This window comes from Brachyhypopomus gauderio, chromosome 12, assembly GCF_052324685.1.
Source record: "Brachyhypopomus gauderio isolate BG-103 chromosome 12, BGAUD_0.2, whole genome shotgun sequence".
Taxonomy (NCBI): Eukaryota; Metazoa; Chordata; class Actinopteri; order Gymnotiformes; family Hypopomidae; genus Brachyhypopomus; species Brachyhypopomus gauderio.
Window position 1 is genome coordinate 18710968 of NC_135222.1, and position 17111 is coordinate 18728078.

The following is a 17111-nucleotide window of genomic DNA, read 5'->3' on the forward strand; positions in this document are numbered from 1 at the left end:
AGATTATTATTTCACATCCAAAGTCCATAATAATAAAATGCATTTTTAAAATTCAAACTGCATGTTGTAATCATGAGTTGAGAAAGAAAAAAAATGATGATGACATTTTTATTTGCAGTATTGTCCAGCATAAGTGTCTTGAAAAATAAACTGTGGAATATGTCATATAACAAGAGCCCAGGTTCATCTAACACCTCTCCTCTAAAGTGTGGAAACCAACCACTGAACTTTCCAACTGCCTGGAGGTCTACGTGCTAAGGTACAGAGATACAGGAAGTGTGTGTTTAAGCCACACCATTGAACTGAAGTTTCCCTAAACAATGAGCCTAAATCACAGCAGTGGGATAGCCGCACCTTTCCTTTGAACTGTCAGAAAGTTTAAAGCTGTTGTAATCATTATAACATCATGACACCACACTGGTACTGTGAACTACCCATTTTTAATCGTTTGCCTCCTTCTGTAATCACCAACTTTTACGTTTTTCAGGAAAATACACTTTTCCACTAGCGTAGCATTGCTAATTAGCCCGGGGGGGGGGGGGGGGTCGTACTGGCACTTCCGTGGCTAACAGCTAGCTGATCCAGATGACACTTCCCGGCCTTAAGGATTACAGCAGAGGACACGGTCAGCGTCTGAGTGAGCCATCCAGCTGGTGGAGTGGGTGGAATAGATGGTGGAAAGGAATAGATAGACGTCGGGTGGATAACTCTTTAAACAGATCTGTGGAATACAGCTAAGGGATCTGGTGAGGGTGCATGAGAGATCCTGCCAATCGTCACAGGTCATTTCAGTGACGGGACAGAGCACGGGACATCCATGTGTAAAAACCAGACCCATCAGAATGACGATGGTTAACTTAGGACCGTAAATAAATAAAGAGCTACTAGGTGAGCAGAAGTAACTGATCATCTAAAATGGATAGAGTCTTACAGATTAAAAAAAACAGCTTACAGTAAGTCCAGCTTAATGTAAGCTTAATGTACTAGCCTGTACATGCACTAGTCATGTGAAAGGGAAGAGGAGTGGAGAAGAGAGAGGGGAGGAAAGGAGAGGGGAGAGTAGAGCATAGAGGAGAGGAGAGGAGAGAGGAGAGGAGAGAGGGGAGGAAAGGAGAGGGGAGAGTAGAGCGTAGAGGGGAGGAGAGGGGAGAGTAGAGAGGAGAGGAGAGGAGTGGGTCGAGTAGAACGTAGAGGAGAAGAGAGGAGAGGAGAGGAGAGAGGGGAGGAAAGGAGAGGGGAGAGTAGAGCATAGAGGGGAGGAGAGGGGAGAGTAGAGAGGAGAGGAGAGGAGTGGGTCGAGTAGAACGTAGAGGAGTAGAGAGGAGAGGAGAGAGGGGAGGAAAGGAGAGGGGAGAGTAGAGCATAGAGGAGAGGAGAGGGGAGGAAAGGAGAGGGGACAGTACAGCAGAGAGGAGAGGAGTGGGTCGAGTAGAACGTAGAGGAGTAGAGAGGAGAGGAGAGAGGGGAGGAAAGGAGAGGGGAGAGTAGAGCATAGAGGAGAGGAGAGGAGTGGGTCGAGTAGAACGTAGAGGAGAAGAGAGAGGAGAGGAGAGCAGAGAGAGGTTCATGCTGGGGGACCCGCCCAGTCCCTCAGGGTCTCTCTCATTTCCTCTAATCCACTTTGGGCTCCGACAGCCCTGAGCATGTCAGCTGTGGAGTTGCTCCTACAGACACAATCAGCACAGAAATATATCTGCTGTTCTAGCCTTGTCGCACTTTGGTAGCTTCATTTTGTAAATCTGGTGTCTTTGTAAGGCTACAGAAAAATGAAATTTTATTATCCTACACTGAGCAAAAATAGCTATTTGGACTCTGAAACTATCCAAATACATAGGTTTTTTAAAGCACGGGGGAAAAGTGAATTTTGTAAGTGAAATAATACAATAAATAACTTTGCACCATCACTCCTCATCAGCGTACAACACTTACAGCAAAGCACTGATGATGAATAGATCAGAATCAGAAACAGGGTTTATGTGATTAGATCACATTGTGAACTGTGAGATCATATTTGCCTCTCCCTCCGTCCACACACACGGCTCCAGGCCCTGAGAGAAAAACATCATTCGTTTTATTCCCTTTGAGGTCACAGGCAGACGCGGCCAGCTAGCATCTGAACAACAGGAACACAACAGCAACACAGAAATGGTGCTCATTCCTTATAGCTACACTGTTCTTTGGAGTGCTGTAAGATTTTCAGACTCCAAGACCCAAAATAAAAGCCTAAAATTCCAGGCAGTCCCTTGGGAGGCAGCTGGAGAAACATGCTAAAGACAGCCAGCATGCTTGCCTTGTGTGGCAAAGGGAGTCAGAGTATAGATCGTGACTTAAATGTGGCCTAAGCATGCCCTCCCCCAACCTCCCGGGGGGTGGGGTGGCGACGGCGGTTGGTGGGGGGTGGGGGCTTTTGCCTCCCAGGGGGAGCATGTGTCCCTCACCTGTCGTTACCCTCTTGTGACAGCTGGTCCCTGATCACTCCACACCCTCCGAAGCTCCTCCCCTCCCGCTTCTACTTAAGGGCCAGCCATCTCGGACAGTAAACAGGCCCCTCTCCCCCCACACTCCCTGCCACCTGGCTGATTCTAACACTGTCTGTGCTGTGAAACTAATTAAGTTGCATCCTCTTCAGGAGGTAGCTAGTAATAACAGGATGAAACCACAGGTCTCTTAGAGCGGGTATGAAAAAGTTGCTCTTAAACATCGGCAGTAGCATTGAACAACCAATGTCTCTCCTCCGATGTCTCTCAGCCAGTGCCTCTTAGAGTTTGAAGCGGAAGGAGGTTTGACAAGTGTAGCTAACTAAGTCAAGCAGTACATGGTACCACACATCAGCTGCCTCATCTCTACCGTCACTGGCACTCTTGTATTCTCAGGCACTCGGGCACAAAGCACATTGCTTTCGAAACTGCGAGTTGTCTGCAGGGTCAGTATTATTCTTAACAAACACACACACGCACCCCAAATCCCCAGGCACGCTCTCTTGTGAACAAGCGTACAAGGGGTCCCCTGGGCCCTGGAGAAGTGAACAGGCATTACCTACACAAACAACGCACTGTGTTCCACCACTACAAGGTGACCCTGCCCTTGAAGATAGAGATACTGCACGTCTGTGACAAAGGCAAAAAAAAATCTAAATGGTAAGCACACTTAAGAGCTGCAATGGTAGAACCAAGGTTGGAAAACGCTTAGCAAGCTGGCAAAACGGCACTATTTTTAACTTCAAGTTGTATCATTATTATTACATGATTTGTTTCCATATTACACATATTAGTAATTGTTTTTCTATGTCACTGAGCTGTATATTATATGGTATGTCACTGTCTTGTTGAGATGTAAAACTACTAAGAGGGTATGTGTTGTTTATCTTATATCTAAACTCTTCATTTATATATTTAATAGTTTATAGATGATTGTAGTATAGTTAACTTATGAGAACTCAAAACCTGCAGAAAAAACTGCAGAAAAACTGTATTCACTATTATGAATACAACACAGGCCTCAGTCATATATATATATATATATATATATATATATATATATATATATATATATATATATATATATATATATATATATATATATAACATTACAAAGCATAGTGAACATATTTGTATATTTGTATGATATGATGTTATATGAAGTACCTAAGGATCACCTGTACCCAATCAACACGCAGCGTAATGCTTTAACATCCGGTCAAAACACCCAGTATGAACTTTTGATGAAATTTGCTTAGGATATTCACCAAACATATCTAAGGTTCTTTCAGGTTGCAAAAATGTAGGAGGTGGACTGTCACAGACAAATCTCTGGTCAATATAAAATCACCAAAGTTGATTAATGTAATAACGTAGTTCATGAGTCTTCAGGGTTAAACAGCCTGTTCTCAGTCGTTATGCAACAGATCTAACCTTTAACTGTAAGGTGTGGTTCAGATGTAAAAACACATGTACTGTTGCTGCAATCAACCATCTGTACGTGCTTTAAATGTCAGTCCTTCGCGCATCTGAACCATCCCCTTTAGACACAGGGCAAAATGATCCGCGGCCATAATACAGTTCTTATCTTGTCGGTTTCCTGTTGCGCGGAGATAAATGAATCACTGTGGGGATTAGCCGACAGCGTTGCTTAGCAAGCCAACAGGCCTAAACCTGGAGGCTTGCGAGGGATGTGCGTGGCAGAATTACATCATCACCTAATGTTTTGCTTGATTCAATGACTCCGGTAATAAAAAAAATGATATGCGTGTAAAACCTTCCGCTCAGAAAACGATATCATTGCTGTCAGAGGACCAAGCGGCTGTCCTCGGAAAAGGCCGCACCAGTGGCGCATCAGCACCGAATGTTTTAGTGCGAAACTCCCCGACTCGACTGCAGTAAAGTGAGTTACAAAAATCACCAACGTTTCAGTCCCTGCTGTGTTTATGACCCTTTATTTACCCAAAAGTGGTTCGAAACAAATGTTTAAGCATTCACCAACAGCTTCTAAGACCATCTGGATGTCGAGCTGCTAGTGGTGTGATGCGCGCGTGTGTGGCAGCTATTTGACAACCAGCCTAATGCGCGCGGACGCACGAGCGTGCTAAACTGTAACTGGTAAACAAGAAATCGCCTTTGATGTCAACCTTCCCATGTAGTCAGCACAACATCGTGCATCTGCAGCACACCGAGATCACGCTTTTGCCTGTTGTTAGCCTTACCCGTTAGATCAGTGCAAGTACCAACTGAATATTTTCCAGAATACGCACGTAATCGTAGGCTATAATGCGGTCAAATAAAAGAAATACTGCAACCCCGAAAGCCCCCGATAGCGTTTATTGTGGCGAAAGACAGCGCGTCCTCTCAATAACAAACTCCAGCCGCGGTACAGCCCAGGATCCGACCACGCCTGTTTGCATCGTACCGTTATTTCATCGCTCTTAGGCAGCCGTCGGACTACCACTGTCGCTGATCACTACAACAGACCACGAATAGGAATCATACCTACGAAACTGACCAATTACTCTACGCTGCTACAAAATTGTTGCACGATAAGCATGCAATTAGCGCCTTAAACAGGTACTCTACAACTCTGCTCGGGGGCACCGTATAAACACAGTCGGATTTCATTGACGCAAACCAGAAGATAAAGTGTCTACTTTGGCCCTTGCAACGTCTCTATCATCGACCACAAGCCTTCATTTAAAATATCCGTTTTTTTCCATGAAATGGAAACGCTCATGCAATAATTCTATGAATCTCCAACAATCTGCGTCCGTCTAATTAGTCTAACATTTTTAAAAAATCAATATCTGTTTGCACTTACCTAGAAAAGAATGAGCAATGAAGTTCACCACCTTACGAGTCCGCAACGAGCAAACGAGAGGGGCTGTGGAAGCGACGCGGGGAGTGACCAGCGGAATCCGCACTGCCTGCTCGTCCTCTCGCTCTCGGCACTGGCGACTGCTGCACTGAGCTAAGAGGGCGGGGATAGGCTTGCGTGTTCCGAGCTCAAGTGGTTTCTCTCTCACATAATGTAGGTCCGATCCAAGCGAAAGATTTGCGGCCTGCAAGTGGTGTGGAGCGTCTTGACATAGCATCTTCTGATTTGCATCTTATTAGGGAACGTCTTGGAGGGTTTTCGGCACAGCCAAATTAATGGAAAATATTTAACATAACGGTTAGGTTCAGGGTCATGTGAATCTCGAACAAGTGCACATAAATGATTTATAATTTCTAATTTCTGCATAAGTAGAGCGGTTATAAAAGTGTGTGTGGGTATACACTCGTCCTCTCTTTCTTTATTTCATGTGCCCGATCTTTGGACTGGTTTTCAGCGTGTTCTTGCGCAGTGCAACTATAACACATTCATATTTCATGAGACGCTACTTTATGGAGCAGCAGTGGGCTTCTAACATGGTGGGTCATGGTGACACTATAGGCCTACAAGCCCGTCTGACATTACTACCACTGACTTATGGCTCTGAAATGCTTTTGTTTTGTAGTCTAGAAAAAATCTGGTAATTACTGCAATCATAAAGAAAAAAATATTCAGGTCAGTGTGTTGTTTAAATAGAAAATATGTGAGTTAAAGGCATTTTGATCAGTACGAAAATATTATTTTAAATTATTAGTTATGTACATTCACAGTATTTTGTAGACACTTCTGGAGTCCCTTCTCCAGAGACCTCCATATGCCACTATCTCACACTACCTGCACCGCCACGCAAACTACAGCAGAACATCATTTATTACTTGATCGAGCTTGAGACCGCTGTAGACAATTTATAACTTGATATTGGTGCAGACTGAATGCATATCTCTACATACAGGACTGTGAGGTTAAACACTGCTAAAACGTTCATGTGCAAAATCATTTAATTTAAAGGATCGCAAGTATACTGATCAGATCCAAGCTGCAGCTGCTTGGCTAGGAGAACAGACAGACATGTGACTGTGAAATGGTGCAATTTCACACAAGGCCTTTCCAGTTCATATCACCAAAAGTGGCCACACCAGTTCACTCTGTGGTAGTCAAACTCAAAATGGGGATATATGCCGTCTGAGGCTCCGGGCCCTGCGGGACTCCTTTCACTTTAGGAGTGATGTCGTCCACCCTCTCCGCCTTCTGAGTCATTTTCTGATGGCTCCTAGGAGCAGGGCCCGGCCGGCATGTGAGGGCCCCCGTGGACATGCACATCTGCTGAGAACCGAGAGGCGCCTGCTGGGATGGGGTCAGCCCGTTCGCTCTCCCCTCAGAGGGCGAACAAGGCCCCGCCGCGCTCTGGAATGCGATGGGCCCCCTTGCCCCCCTCTCACTCCACACAAAGGCTCCATGACGCTGGAAAGAGGGAGAGACAGAGAGGAACAGGGAGAGAGAGAGGGGTGCAAACATAAAACAGACGAAAAGCGGACTGAGGACATACAGTACTGAAGGGGTGGGGGTTGTAGCAGGAGATACAGCTGTAGTAAACAGTTCATCTCAGAGTTTGCAAGCCGCCAAGAACCTTTCCAGATCACGTCACTTTTCCTCATACAAGAAAATACATTTAAAGTATGTGTGTGCACATGTATTTGTGTATGTTTATACTTCAATTATACTTCACGGCAATTCCACTGATTTAAGCATAAGGCCATAACACAAGCATTTTATATAAAATAATGGTCACTAATCCATGAACCTCTGGTTTCCTTTTCAGTATGAAAGGGTTAGCTTAGTGGATATTTTAAAACACGAATCCTTTTAACTCTGATAAGAATGCAACTGTAAGGCTGAATAAGTTCAATGCTGAGGTCCTCATTTGAGAAGGCATGTTTGATACCTTGATATTTTTGAGTTTCTGACACTGAATCATATTCTTGTTAAAAGATTTTTACTGTGGGTAAAACAGGTGCTTCTTGCTCGCACACAGGATTCCGTATGCTGCATAGATGGCGTGATGTTAACCGGGATGGAATCCAAATGCCCATGAAGAGGCAACCGCTGATAACATTGGCAACTTCCTGCAAGCAAGCTGATGAGTGGGTGGAAGAAGTGTTTTTATCTTCAGGAACCTCAGGAACAATGAAATGGATAGAAGAAACCGAGAATAAACTAATGGATAGAATAAACTGAGAATAAACTGAGAATAAACTGGGCTCACAAGGCAGAATAGCCTTGTAGCTTCTGGTGGGAAAAGAAATGCTTTACGTCATCCTCTTCAGGAAAACGCTTGAATATCCTGCCTATATTATCACTATGATAATTGTTCAGCAACAAAAATCTACTTAAGATAAGTGATTAAACCATAAAAGTATTAAAAGGTGAAGTCACCTATGTCAAAATGTGACTCAGATTGGAGGATTCCTTTGCTGCTGACATTTGAATCAATATAAGTGAGTTCTGTGGCAAAAAATGTTCTCTTTACCAAATGACCAAACGTAAGGGGTAGATCCATTCCTTTAGAGTTGATTCAAACTATGTACTGAGATTAGCAACTCATCCATGTAACAAATAACAGGGTGAATGTGATGGAGCCAAAAGTATGCCTTGATTTTAGGTAGAGTGAAAGGTATTTAAAGCCATAAATGAGTAAGTAGATATACTTTTAATATGTACTTAAGAATGCAACTGAATTATTATCTACGAGTGAGGTAGCCTACTGACTATAAGTTTTTGAAACCCTTCATTTAAAAGTTGTTAACTCTGATGAAAGCACTACGGCTGCCATCGCACACAAATGTGTATTAGAATGTCTTCCGGCTGTGTGCATACAAATTAGGGCATTAGAGAGTATGTCATACAAGCATGCTCTTACTCTTCCTTGGTAGGGCTGGTCGTGCACTCTCCTGGAGTCATACTGGTGAATGAAGGACATGTGCTCCTCCAGATCTACAGGCTGTCCAGGTAGGTTCAGAGTTGGAACTGCAAACATGAAGAAACCGTAGTTCCATACTGACAAGCAGTATATGTCCGAGCATGCATTTCACACTAACATAAAAAATCCATTATAAAAGGAAGTTTAATGAATAAATAATTGCAGACCATATTCACAACCATGCCTAACACACACACACACACACACACACACACACACACACACACACACACACCAACACCAATAAGAGAGCGTACCGATTCCTGTAGCTGGAGGCCTGTCTCTTCCCTCTAGGACCCTGGTTACTGTGGTGTTTGTGATGGGCTGGTAGTCTCTCCTCTGAGTGCTGTCTTTACTGTATACTGTTTTCCTATGCAGCTCCTTGACTGGAACAGCTGACCACCATTTAAACTAATGGGAAGTTGTATCATGGCATATGACACAGAAAACAAAGAAGGTATCAATGTATGACCGGAGGCTAGTGACACCTCTGAAAAGTTTCTCATGTTAAGGAAATCTATAAACACGTATAGCAACCTGTTCAGCCATTGTGTCCTCGGTTTCCATATAAGCGACAGGCTCATTAAGGAATCTGACATTGGTTCGAATGAATCTTGCATTGTAAGGCTGCGGTATGTTGTGCGTTTTCAGTAACTCCGTTTCTCTCCGATCCCTGGTTTCATATTTGTGGTCCCTGTAGAATTGGTCCGGATTTAATCGATCCGGCACTTTTTCATCAAATATCCTGTATGTGTTTGAACTGGGTCACAAAAAGCAGACGCGAAATAGGGAAATGTATTGACATCTGCTGCACTTCCAATGATCAAAGAGAACATCAAGGAAAAGCTGGATATTACAGTTTAATGTCACGTACCGGTAGGATTCTCGTACCCTCTTCTTCCGAGGAAGACTTATCTCCGCACGCGGATACATGTCTAGTAGAGTTCGTTCTTCTCATTCTGAAGTCGACCCAATGTTGCTAGGTAACCAGGGAAGCCGAAACCTGACACTTAACATGTCGTACGCCCTATAGACCACAGATTAACAGAAAATTGACCTTTCCTAAACATCGCAAGAATTCTATAGGCCTATTGAATTGATATTTTGTGACGCCTAAAAAAATTATTTAGGCTAGCTATAAGTCAGTCCATACCATAGCATAACCACTGTTAAATTTTAGTAAAACGACACGTTTGCTCCCATGAACAAATCATACCTGCGTGTCTAAAACAAACAAAAGATGAATACATCAAGTTCTAGTTAAATAAGTAAATAAAGTTTAATTACCATGGTACTTGTTTTGCTTGTAGCCTATGTCAAGGGATAGAGACTACCAAAGTATTTACAGGTCAGACTGTTTTATAAAATTGGTAATGGCTTAAACGAAATATTGTACGAGTATGCGTCAGTATTGTTTATTTTTGTTTGTTTTACAAAGTGCTCTGAACCTGATGTGCCAGTCAATGGTCATACAATTTCTTAGTCATATTAAAAAAGAAAGAAAAAAAAGTAGAAAACCTTTTGCATTGCAAACACACTGGAAGCGAATTTCAGGGTCGCTCAGGGAATTTGAAAACAAACAAACGTCCTGTGTTCGTTCACAGCTTCCTGCCTGTTCCGCTGTGATTTGTGTTCGTTTTCCTGCAACTTGACAATTAATGTGATTAGAGCTCGTTACCCGGATGTGAGCGGATACCGGGAACGTATCGTTTTGCTATAAGATAGCCTCATTTGGCCAAGTGTATTTTTATGTAATCAAATACGTACTACACGATTGTTTAAATTGTGTTAAATTGGAATATTTTTTTTACTTGCTGGTGTTGGGATTAATGTAAAACATTCTGAAGAAATCAGCCCTGGGTAACACCTGTTCCCATTACAGTAGCTATGACAAGATGACCGCTTTTACTGCGACAGATCAGTAGCATATTATGACACTGAGTGAATGGTGGCACTGTGTCTTAACCAGTTCTTATGTCTCTAAATTTGTCAGCTGTCTTATTGAAAATGAGTTATTACCTCCTGAACTAACCCCTCCCCCCCAAAATATAACAGTCACAGAAAGGGAACACATACGGGAACGTCAAGTGCACTTTGCAGCTAATAGACTCAATGATGTCATAGTGTATTTGACCAGCACAAAGCACATTTCAGTGTGGCCTCCTTGAGTTTCTATCACATGCAACTGGCAGATCTGTATTGCATACGTACAGTACAAGCATTTTTACACTGATACGAAAGCAGAGTTCTGTATTTTTGCAAGATTCTGTCCCTAGGTCAGTAAAAAGTGTCACTTTTATCCAGATTGCATCTCTAGGCCGACCATGAGCCCCTGATCTAATCTTGCTGCTGTCAGCTAAGAGGGTTGCAGTGGGTATGCAGATCTGTGGTAGCCAAGCATGCTGGGAGAAAAAGGAGGTCCTCAATAAATCATATTATATCTGTAGCCACAGTTACAGTGCATGAGGTGAAAAAAGGCCCTGTGAGTGCTGTTCAAAAGGTGGATATCTTGTAAAAGAAGAGAACAACACGTTTCATTATGTTGTTGATATTCCTGCATGAAAACTGAACAATTGTGACTGCTTCAAGCCAACCACCTTAAGGGAATTCCTCAAAAGTGAGCAACATTCACCATGGCAACAATGTAAGGGAACATTGTGATTGGTGGATTTTCCATAAACTGAGCATCTGAAATAATGCACTAAAGAGCAAATATCTGTTGAGGTATTGTTGTAAAGGTTGTAAAAAATGCAGGGTTCAAAATATGAGATTCACTATAGATTTATTCCAAGGTGGCTGCTGAGTACAAAATACTGACAGGGCCTTTTTGTTAATGGTTTTAGTTTGGAAAAGTAAGCTTACATTTAGAATCACAAACTCTACACAATATATATATATATGTACACACACACACACACACATATACACCTATGCTGTAATCACCAGTATATGGACTTGTGATAAATGTAAAGAGGATATCAATATAATTAAAGTTTATATTTGAAAATGAGTCAGCAGGGAGGGAGATATTAATGAATACTTTATAGCAATTGGCTGAAAGGTTAATGAACTATTGAGGAGGAGGAGCTCAGTAACGAGTACCAAATCCACGCATCTCCAGCTTGGAAATGTCTCTCTCATTAGTGAACTCGGCCCGGTCAATACGAGAGCTGGGACTGCCTTCATATCTCAGCCAGTGCTTCCTACAGAGAGAGAGAGAGAGAGAGAGAGAGAGAGAGAGAGAGAGAGAGAGAGAGAGAGAGAGAGAGAGAGAGAGAGAGAGAGAGAGAGAGAGAGAGAGAGAGAGAGAGAGAGAGAGAGAGAGAGGAGAGAGAGAGAGAGAGAGAGAGAGAGAGAGAGAGAGAGAGAGAGAGAGAGAGAGAGAGAGAGAGAGAGAGAGAATATGATTACTCAAAGCAAATTGAATATACCATTGTAAATTTCATACAGACAAGAGGCAATGGAAATGACAGGACAGGCAGGTTATTTAGTTAATATCCTAATCTGAACAAGTGCTTGATATTCAACAATGCTTGTACACAAAAAGCACCATGGGAGTCACAAGATTATGCACAGAAGCCTTTCTCTCTGCCCCTCCCTGTCCCTCCTGGGGTAAGCACGGGCAGGCATGGCTGCTCATGCAGCTATTCCTCAGAGGACCTGCAAATGCATTATGGGCCACAGACGCAAGCTCTTCCTGGCTGATCTTGTGGTACAATAGTGTTTATGTCTGCCTGTGATCCACCCAGAGGATGGCGCTAGTGGACAGAAGAGAAAACCCACTCATTACAGGTCAGCAACTGCATGCTGAGCACAAGGCAAACAGATCTGCTGAAGCAATTGTCAATAAAGAATCCAATGTCCCTGCCATCTCTCTTGATGAAAATGTTCCAGCGTTCATCAATCAGGTATCATAGAGTCATTGTGTGCTGGTCACACTTGCCAGCAGGGAGATGCAGATTAAATCACAATGGAATATTACTAAGAAGAGGGAAATATCCCACATTCATTACAAATAAGTAATCAGGCGCTATGGGAGCGCAGAGCTTAAGGGAGGCCAAGAGGGTGTGTAGGGTCATCTGAAATAAGGCCCAAGCCCACAGGCCAAAACCCAGAGCTAAGCTTTCGATCTGAGCTTTGAGTATTGCATCAGCAATATAAATCACTTGCTGGGCAGGGCTCACGCAAAACAGGAAACCCAGCCCCGAGACGGGAAAACATGAGAAGGAGTTTATGTTTCACAGATGGATGGGCGGTTGTGTTCTTTCGTCTTTTTTCGGGGACACAGACGAGTGAGTGGTGAAAACAGAGGACCAGGCAGCTTTTGGTATTTGCTCTGTGTTTTCAAGGAGCTGAAAAGCTGTGCTTCAAATAAAAAAAACCCACTACAAACTTTCCACACAACTCTTCCTCTTTTCTTAGTAGTCTCTCAATTTTTCTTGTCCACAATCGTACCACCGAGTCCACAAAACAGTGTGCTACTGCATGTATGTGCCACTCTCTGTGTGTGGAGGACTCATTGTGATCTAGAGGAAAGGGGTCTCACCCTTGCCTTGTTATTGAGGAAGTCTGATAACATTGAAGTGCAGTGATAGAAAGGAATTTCCTCCAGCTGGGAGACTATCCAGTGATCCACTAAGTACACAGGCCAGCAGTCAGTGAGGGCTTACCACTGGTCCTAGAACAGCTCTTCGGTGTTGTGCTTGGATGGTTGTGCATTGAAAACTTGAGTGGATACTGATCATGTTAATGTTTATTATAAAACAAACAATGAAGTCTAAGAAGTCCAACTTGTCCTGTCACTGAGTAATAAACCATTTTACGTGAAATGTTATGTGGCTGTGTGACACAAGGGATCATGGGATTGGTGAAGTACATGCATGCACAACTTCTACAGTCAAAGAATCTCCACCCTCATGTCTCCGGAAAAGGGTGTACAGAACGCTAATGAGGGTCTCCTGGGACTTCTGCTCTCATCACACACACACACACACACACACACACACACACACACACACACACACACACACACACAGAGTCAGATACTCCACAGCATGTAATGGAGGACTCGGCACAGTAAATGAACACGGACATGCAGGCAAGAACCGACCAGGGGCTATGGATAGCAGACAGAACACGGTTAGAGACGGGGGTGAGAGAGAACACGAGCAATACAGAGAGCAGAAAGAGAAAGAGACGAGACGAGTGGAAGGAATACAGGAGAGGGCGGGGAACTCCCATCCTGCTCTCTCCGGGTGTTTAAATATTTAATGTGCAAATACATTTCTGTCTCCTCACATCCCGACTTCATGAGCTGGAATGAAGAAGGGGAGGAGAGTGGAAGATCAGTGAGGAACAGCTTTTATCTCTGCGACAGTAAACGATACAGTCTGGCTCCACACCCAGCCAAACTCACACTCTCCAGGCATCACACATCACACACTCTCCAGCCATCACACACTCTCCAGCCATCACACATCACACACTCTCCAGCCATCACACACTCTCCAGCCATCACACATCACACACTCTCCAGCCATCACACACTCTCCAGCCATCACACACTCTCCAGCCATCACACATCACACACTCTCCAGCCATCACACACTCTCCAGCCATCACACACTCTCCAGCCATCACACACTCTCTCTCTCTTATGCCTTCCTGGAGGATGCTCACACATTCACTGCATTATTGGGGTCGTGAGGTTGTATGCAGACAGCTGGGCTCAGCACTGGCGATGAAAAATAACTTAAATTAAACCAACACGTTTTAAAAAAGGTTCAAACCTGTCAAAAACAAACAAAAACAAACAAACAAAAAAATTACGGATGCTACATGATCAAATTCATTAAGGTAAGCAGGCTCCAACCAAGGCAACAAATGCATGCTCTTGCAGGGCAGAGCTGTCAGCCAGCAGGCTGAGCACAAGTGCAATCAGGATTAGCTTGAGTGTAATATTGAACAATTTCTAAAATGAAAAGATTATGTATTAAAGATATTCTATTAAAAATATGTTTAAATAGATAGCAAGCTGGCTAAGCTGTAAAAGAGCAATAACCAGCACATCAACCATGTTGCATATTTGTGGCATATTGGATTATTTATTTACAGCACATGTGCTCACACAAGAACATGCTTTAAAGTGACATGAACTCTAGTGAGAGACAATCCCATATGATGGACAACAGGGTGAGTCTCTCAGTTCCTTCACTCCTGAAAGTCTGCTTCACATTCGAGCTGTGATGTCATAAGCCCCTCAGCCCTGTGTGTTGTGCCAGCCCGCCTTCCCATTATGACATCACCTTTCCTCACCCGCCCTGCATCTGGGACTGCAGAATGGGACACACCCTCACAAACTAAGCTACGCAGGCCGGAGATCACATCACTCTCTGGGCAGAAGTCTGACTTTGGCTGCAAACAGCACGGACCTCAAGAGACAGAACACAGGAATTCTGTTTAACTCACGCTGAGCCTAACTGTGTCAGAACAAATTATATCCATCTGCCTGTGATTACAGCTGAGCCAATTATGTTTGTGTGGTTCAATTGATGCTCTCGGATCATGTTAGATAGTAAAATGTGATTTCTGAATATATGTCTTTCTATATGGTACACGCAGAGCACGAAGAAGGCCATGAAAAACGACTGGATTCTAGAGTGTTCCGTGCAACAAAGACTTAGTGAGTGGCACCTTCTACTGGTAAAAAATGGTATTGCAGGAAAATGCAACTATAAATACGTCACAGTCATACGTATAAAAGCTCTTATTGTTTGCGTCGTCAAATTAGTCTAATTAATCTATTTTATTATTAACTTCACAAAACTCATAAAATAACAGCTTAATTTAACTGAAAAAATATACACTATAAAAATGTGAAGAAAAAAATCACTCAAAACCTCCAGCATGCAATTATACATTTTGAAGCTATGCAGCTTCTTCTTAACAATGTTACGGGACAGTGAGCCTTCATCGCGAGAGCATTCGCATACTCACATCTCGTCGACCTTCTCACGAGGCCCCTGCACCTGGCCGATCACGGTGCCTTGTCTGGTGTTCTTTACCCAGCCATTAACTCCCAGCTTCTTTCCCTGATCCTCCGTGTACTGGACACAGTGCAGTCACATGAACTCTGAGATGCCGGTGCAATAATATTATAGTATACAATATGCAATATACAGTATACAGAAACAATATTTCTTAATAAGGTGTTTTCAAAGGAAAATGGCATTTTGAGATCTGACATATTCAGATATGTCCTGTATTAAATGAGAAACCTTATGTTCATACACTATTCTTTGTTCCTCAATTTTGCTAGAATATTGGTATGATGACTCATTTAATTTTGAGAAGTCTTACCATTCTGAAGCAAACACCTAAAATGAAAAATTAAAAAATGTTTTAGTTTTTAATAAAAAACGTTTTGGTAAACTGTTTTCCTTGTAAACATTATTTTGGTATTGGGGATTTGAACACAGATGATATACAGATATACAGATGAATCTGAATTAACGCCTATTTACTTGAATATACACATGACAATACTTTGCAACTATTTTTGGAGGCGGGGCTGTCCTTCTGTGCAAGCTATTATAGGCCACTCTACACGCGACGGAAGTCTCGAGCTGGAGCTGGTATACCTACCCTGAACATTTCCGAATATTTCGAAATCTACGGATGTCAATTTTGTGCCGGAAGACATGGCAAACAGTGTCGTCAGGCCAAAGATTAAGAACACAAAGCCAAACACGTTGAAGCCGCAACTACACATAAATGGTATTATGTCGCCACCACCCGGCTAGTACCACTTCACATCGCGAGATTTTCTAGTCGAATGATATTTTTGCAAGCCCGTTACATAATTTATCTTTATTATATTTGACCTGTAACGTGGTCTCCTCATACAAAATTCATATGTGCATACTTGTTAATTAAAAACAAGAACATTATACCGAGAAAAAACATTTACACATTGCGTACGTCGAACTCTCCATATATACTCATTGTAGTCTCTCTCCGAGACGATTGACGAATGAACTGTACCCTGCACACCCACGAGGTGTCACCACACTCGTAGACTCCAGACATTTTGTTAAGGTAGACACACACACGCTCCATAATAATAATTACAATAGGTTTCCCGCAAAACGTGCGTGAACTCTAATAATAGTGTGACGATCAAAATGACTGCGTCACATAACAAGCAAACAGTAACAAACAGTCTTTCTGTAGAGGAGATACAGAACACCTTCTGTATTAACCTTCCACATAAAAATCCATTAATATTCACAGAGAACTAAAGACTAATGCAGTAATGTGAACTTCACACTTTGCGAAGAGAAAGGCACAACACCTCAGTTAAACATGGAGAAACATGAGTTTGGATTCATAGCTGCAGTGATTACTGAACATTTATTGTGATTGCCCATCTGCAGTTTATTGTGGAGCGTCATGCTTGGCACGTTTTCAGCAGGGGGACTTGCAGTGGGATGTACTGCCTTTTGACTTGTCCCTGAGATAAAGCCCTGGTACTATCAGCCAGTCTCAGGTATACACACACCAGAGCTGGAGAACACAATGAGCCCAGCTTAGAAACAGTTGTGTAGATGTCTGATCTAAGAAACCTACATACACACACACACACACACACACACACGCATGCATGCATGCATATTTGTTGATCTGTTCAGATGAGTCATTAATGCCCCAGAGGCATGGTTTGCTCATTTCTAAGCACTGTCCAAACACAGAAATCTCAGACTCACAAACACATGTC

The 17111-nt window shown here is 42.9% G+C and overlaps 2 protein-coding genes and 1 long non-coding RNA gene across 6 annotated transcripts in view; 1 reads left to right on the forward strand and 2 right to left on the reverse strand.

Moving 5' to 3' along the window:
- sptbn1 (spectrin, beta, non-erythrocytic 1) overlaps nucleotides 1-5468 on the reverse strand; it is a 53644-nt gene extending 48176 nt beyond the window's left edge. The window contains exon 1 of one of the 2 annotated variants that reach the window (XM_077023499.1): nucleotides 5305-5468. The gene's annotated coding sequence lies outside the window, so the exon portion shown is untranslated. The remainder of the gene's footprint in view (nucleotides 1-5304) is intronic. The other variant, XM_077023501.1, reaches the window with a different exon arrangement.
- LOC143528039 (uncharacterized) overlaps nucleotides 1-8113 on the forward strand; it is a 28818-nt gene extending 20705 nt beyond the window's left edge. The window contains exon 4 of the long non-coding RNA XR_013134345.1: nucleotides 7391-8113. This is a non-coding gene — a long non-coding RNA (uncharacterized LOC143528039). The remainder of the gene's footprint in view (nucleotides 1-7390) is intronic.
- On the reverse strand, nucleotides 6344-16118 carry LOC143528037 (ciliary microtubule inner protein 6-like). 3 transcript variants are annotated; one of them, XR_013134342.1, is made up of 9 exons: nucleotides 15980-16118; nucleotides 15695-15711; nucleotides 15332-15441; nucleotides 9623-11538; nucleotides 9210-9362; nucleotides 8873-9095; nucleotides 8593-8746; nucleotides 8276-8382; nucleotides 6344-6819 (listed from the first exon to the last, which is right to left on the reverse strand). XR_013134342.1 is itself a non-coding variant. In XM_077023513.1 (6 exons), exons 2-6 carry the CDS (start codon nucleotides 9266-9268, stop codon nucleotides 6499-6501), a joined length of 864 nt encoding a protein of 287 aa, XP_076879628.1. In that variant the 5' UTR covers nucleotides 9269-9362; nucleotides 9623-11428; the 3' UTR covers nucleotides 6344-6498. The 3 variants fall into 3 exon arrangements, 2 of the variants coding, with proteins under 2 accessions (XP_076879628.1, XP_076879629.1); XM_077023513.1 differs by lacking the exons at nucleotides 15332-15441; nucleotides 15695-15711; nucleotides 15980-16118 and having other exon boundaries at nucleotides 9623-11428; XM_077023514.1 differs by lacking the exons at nucleotides 15332-15441; nucleotides 15695-15711; nucleotides 15980-16118 and having other exon boundaries at nucleotides 8262-8382; nucleotides 9623-11428.
- Between the last annotated feature and the right edge of the window lie 993 nt (nucleotides 16119-17111).

Bases quoted from the DNA above. Each gene is read 5' to 3' on its own strand.
- LOC143528037 (XM_077023513.1), bottom strand. From the start codon at position 9,268: ATGTATCCGCGTGCGGAGATAAGTCTTCCTCGGAAGAAGAGGGTACGA. The intron at 8,747-8,872 runs GTTGCTATACGT...ACTTCCCATTAG, and splicing joins AGGACACAATGGCTGAACAG to TTTAAATGGTGGTCAGCTGT. The intron at 6,820-8,275 runs GTAAGAGCATGC...CCCTCTTTCCAG, and splicing joins ACCAGCCCTACCAAGGAAGA to CGTCATGGAGCCTTTGTGTG.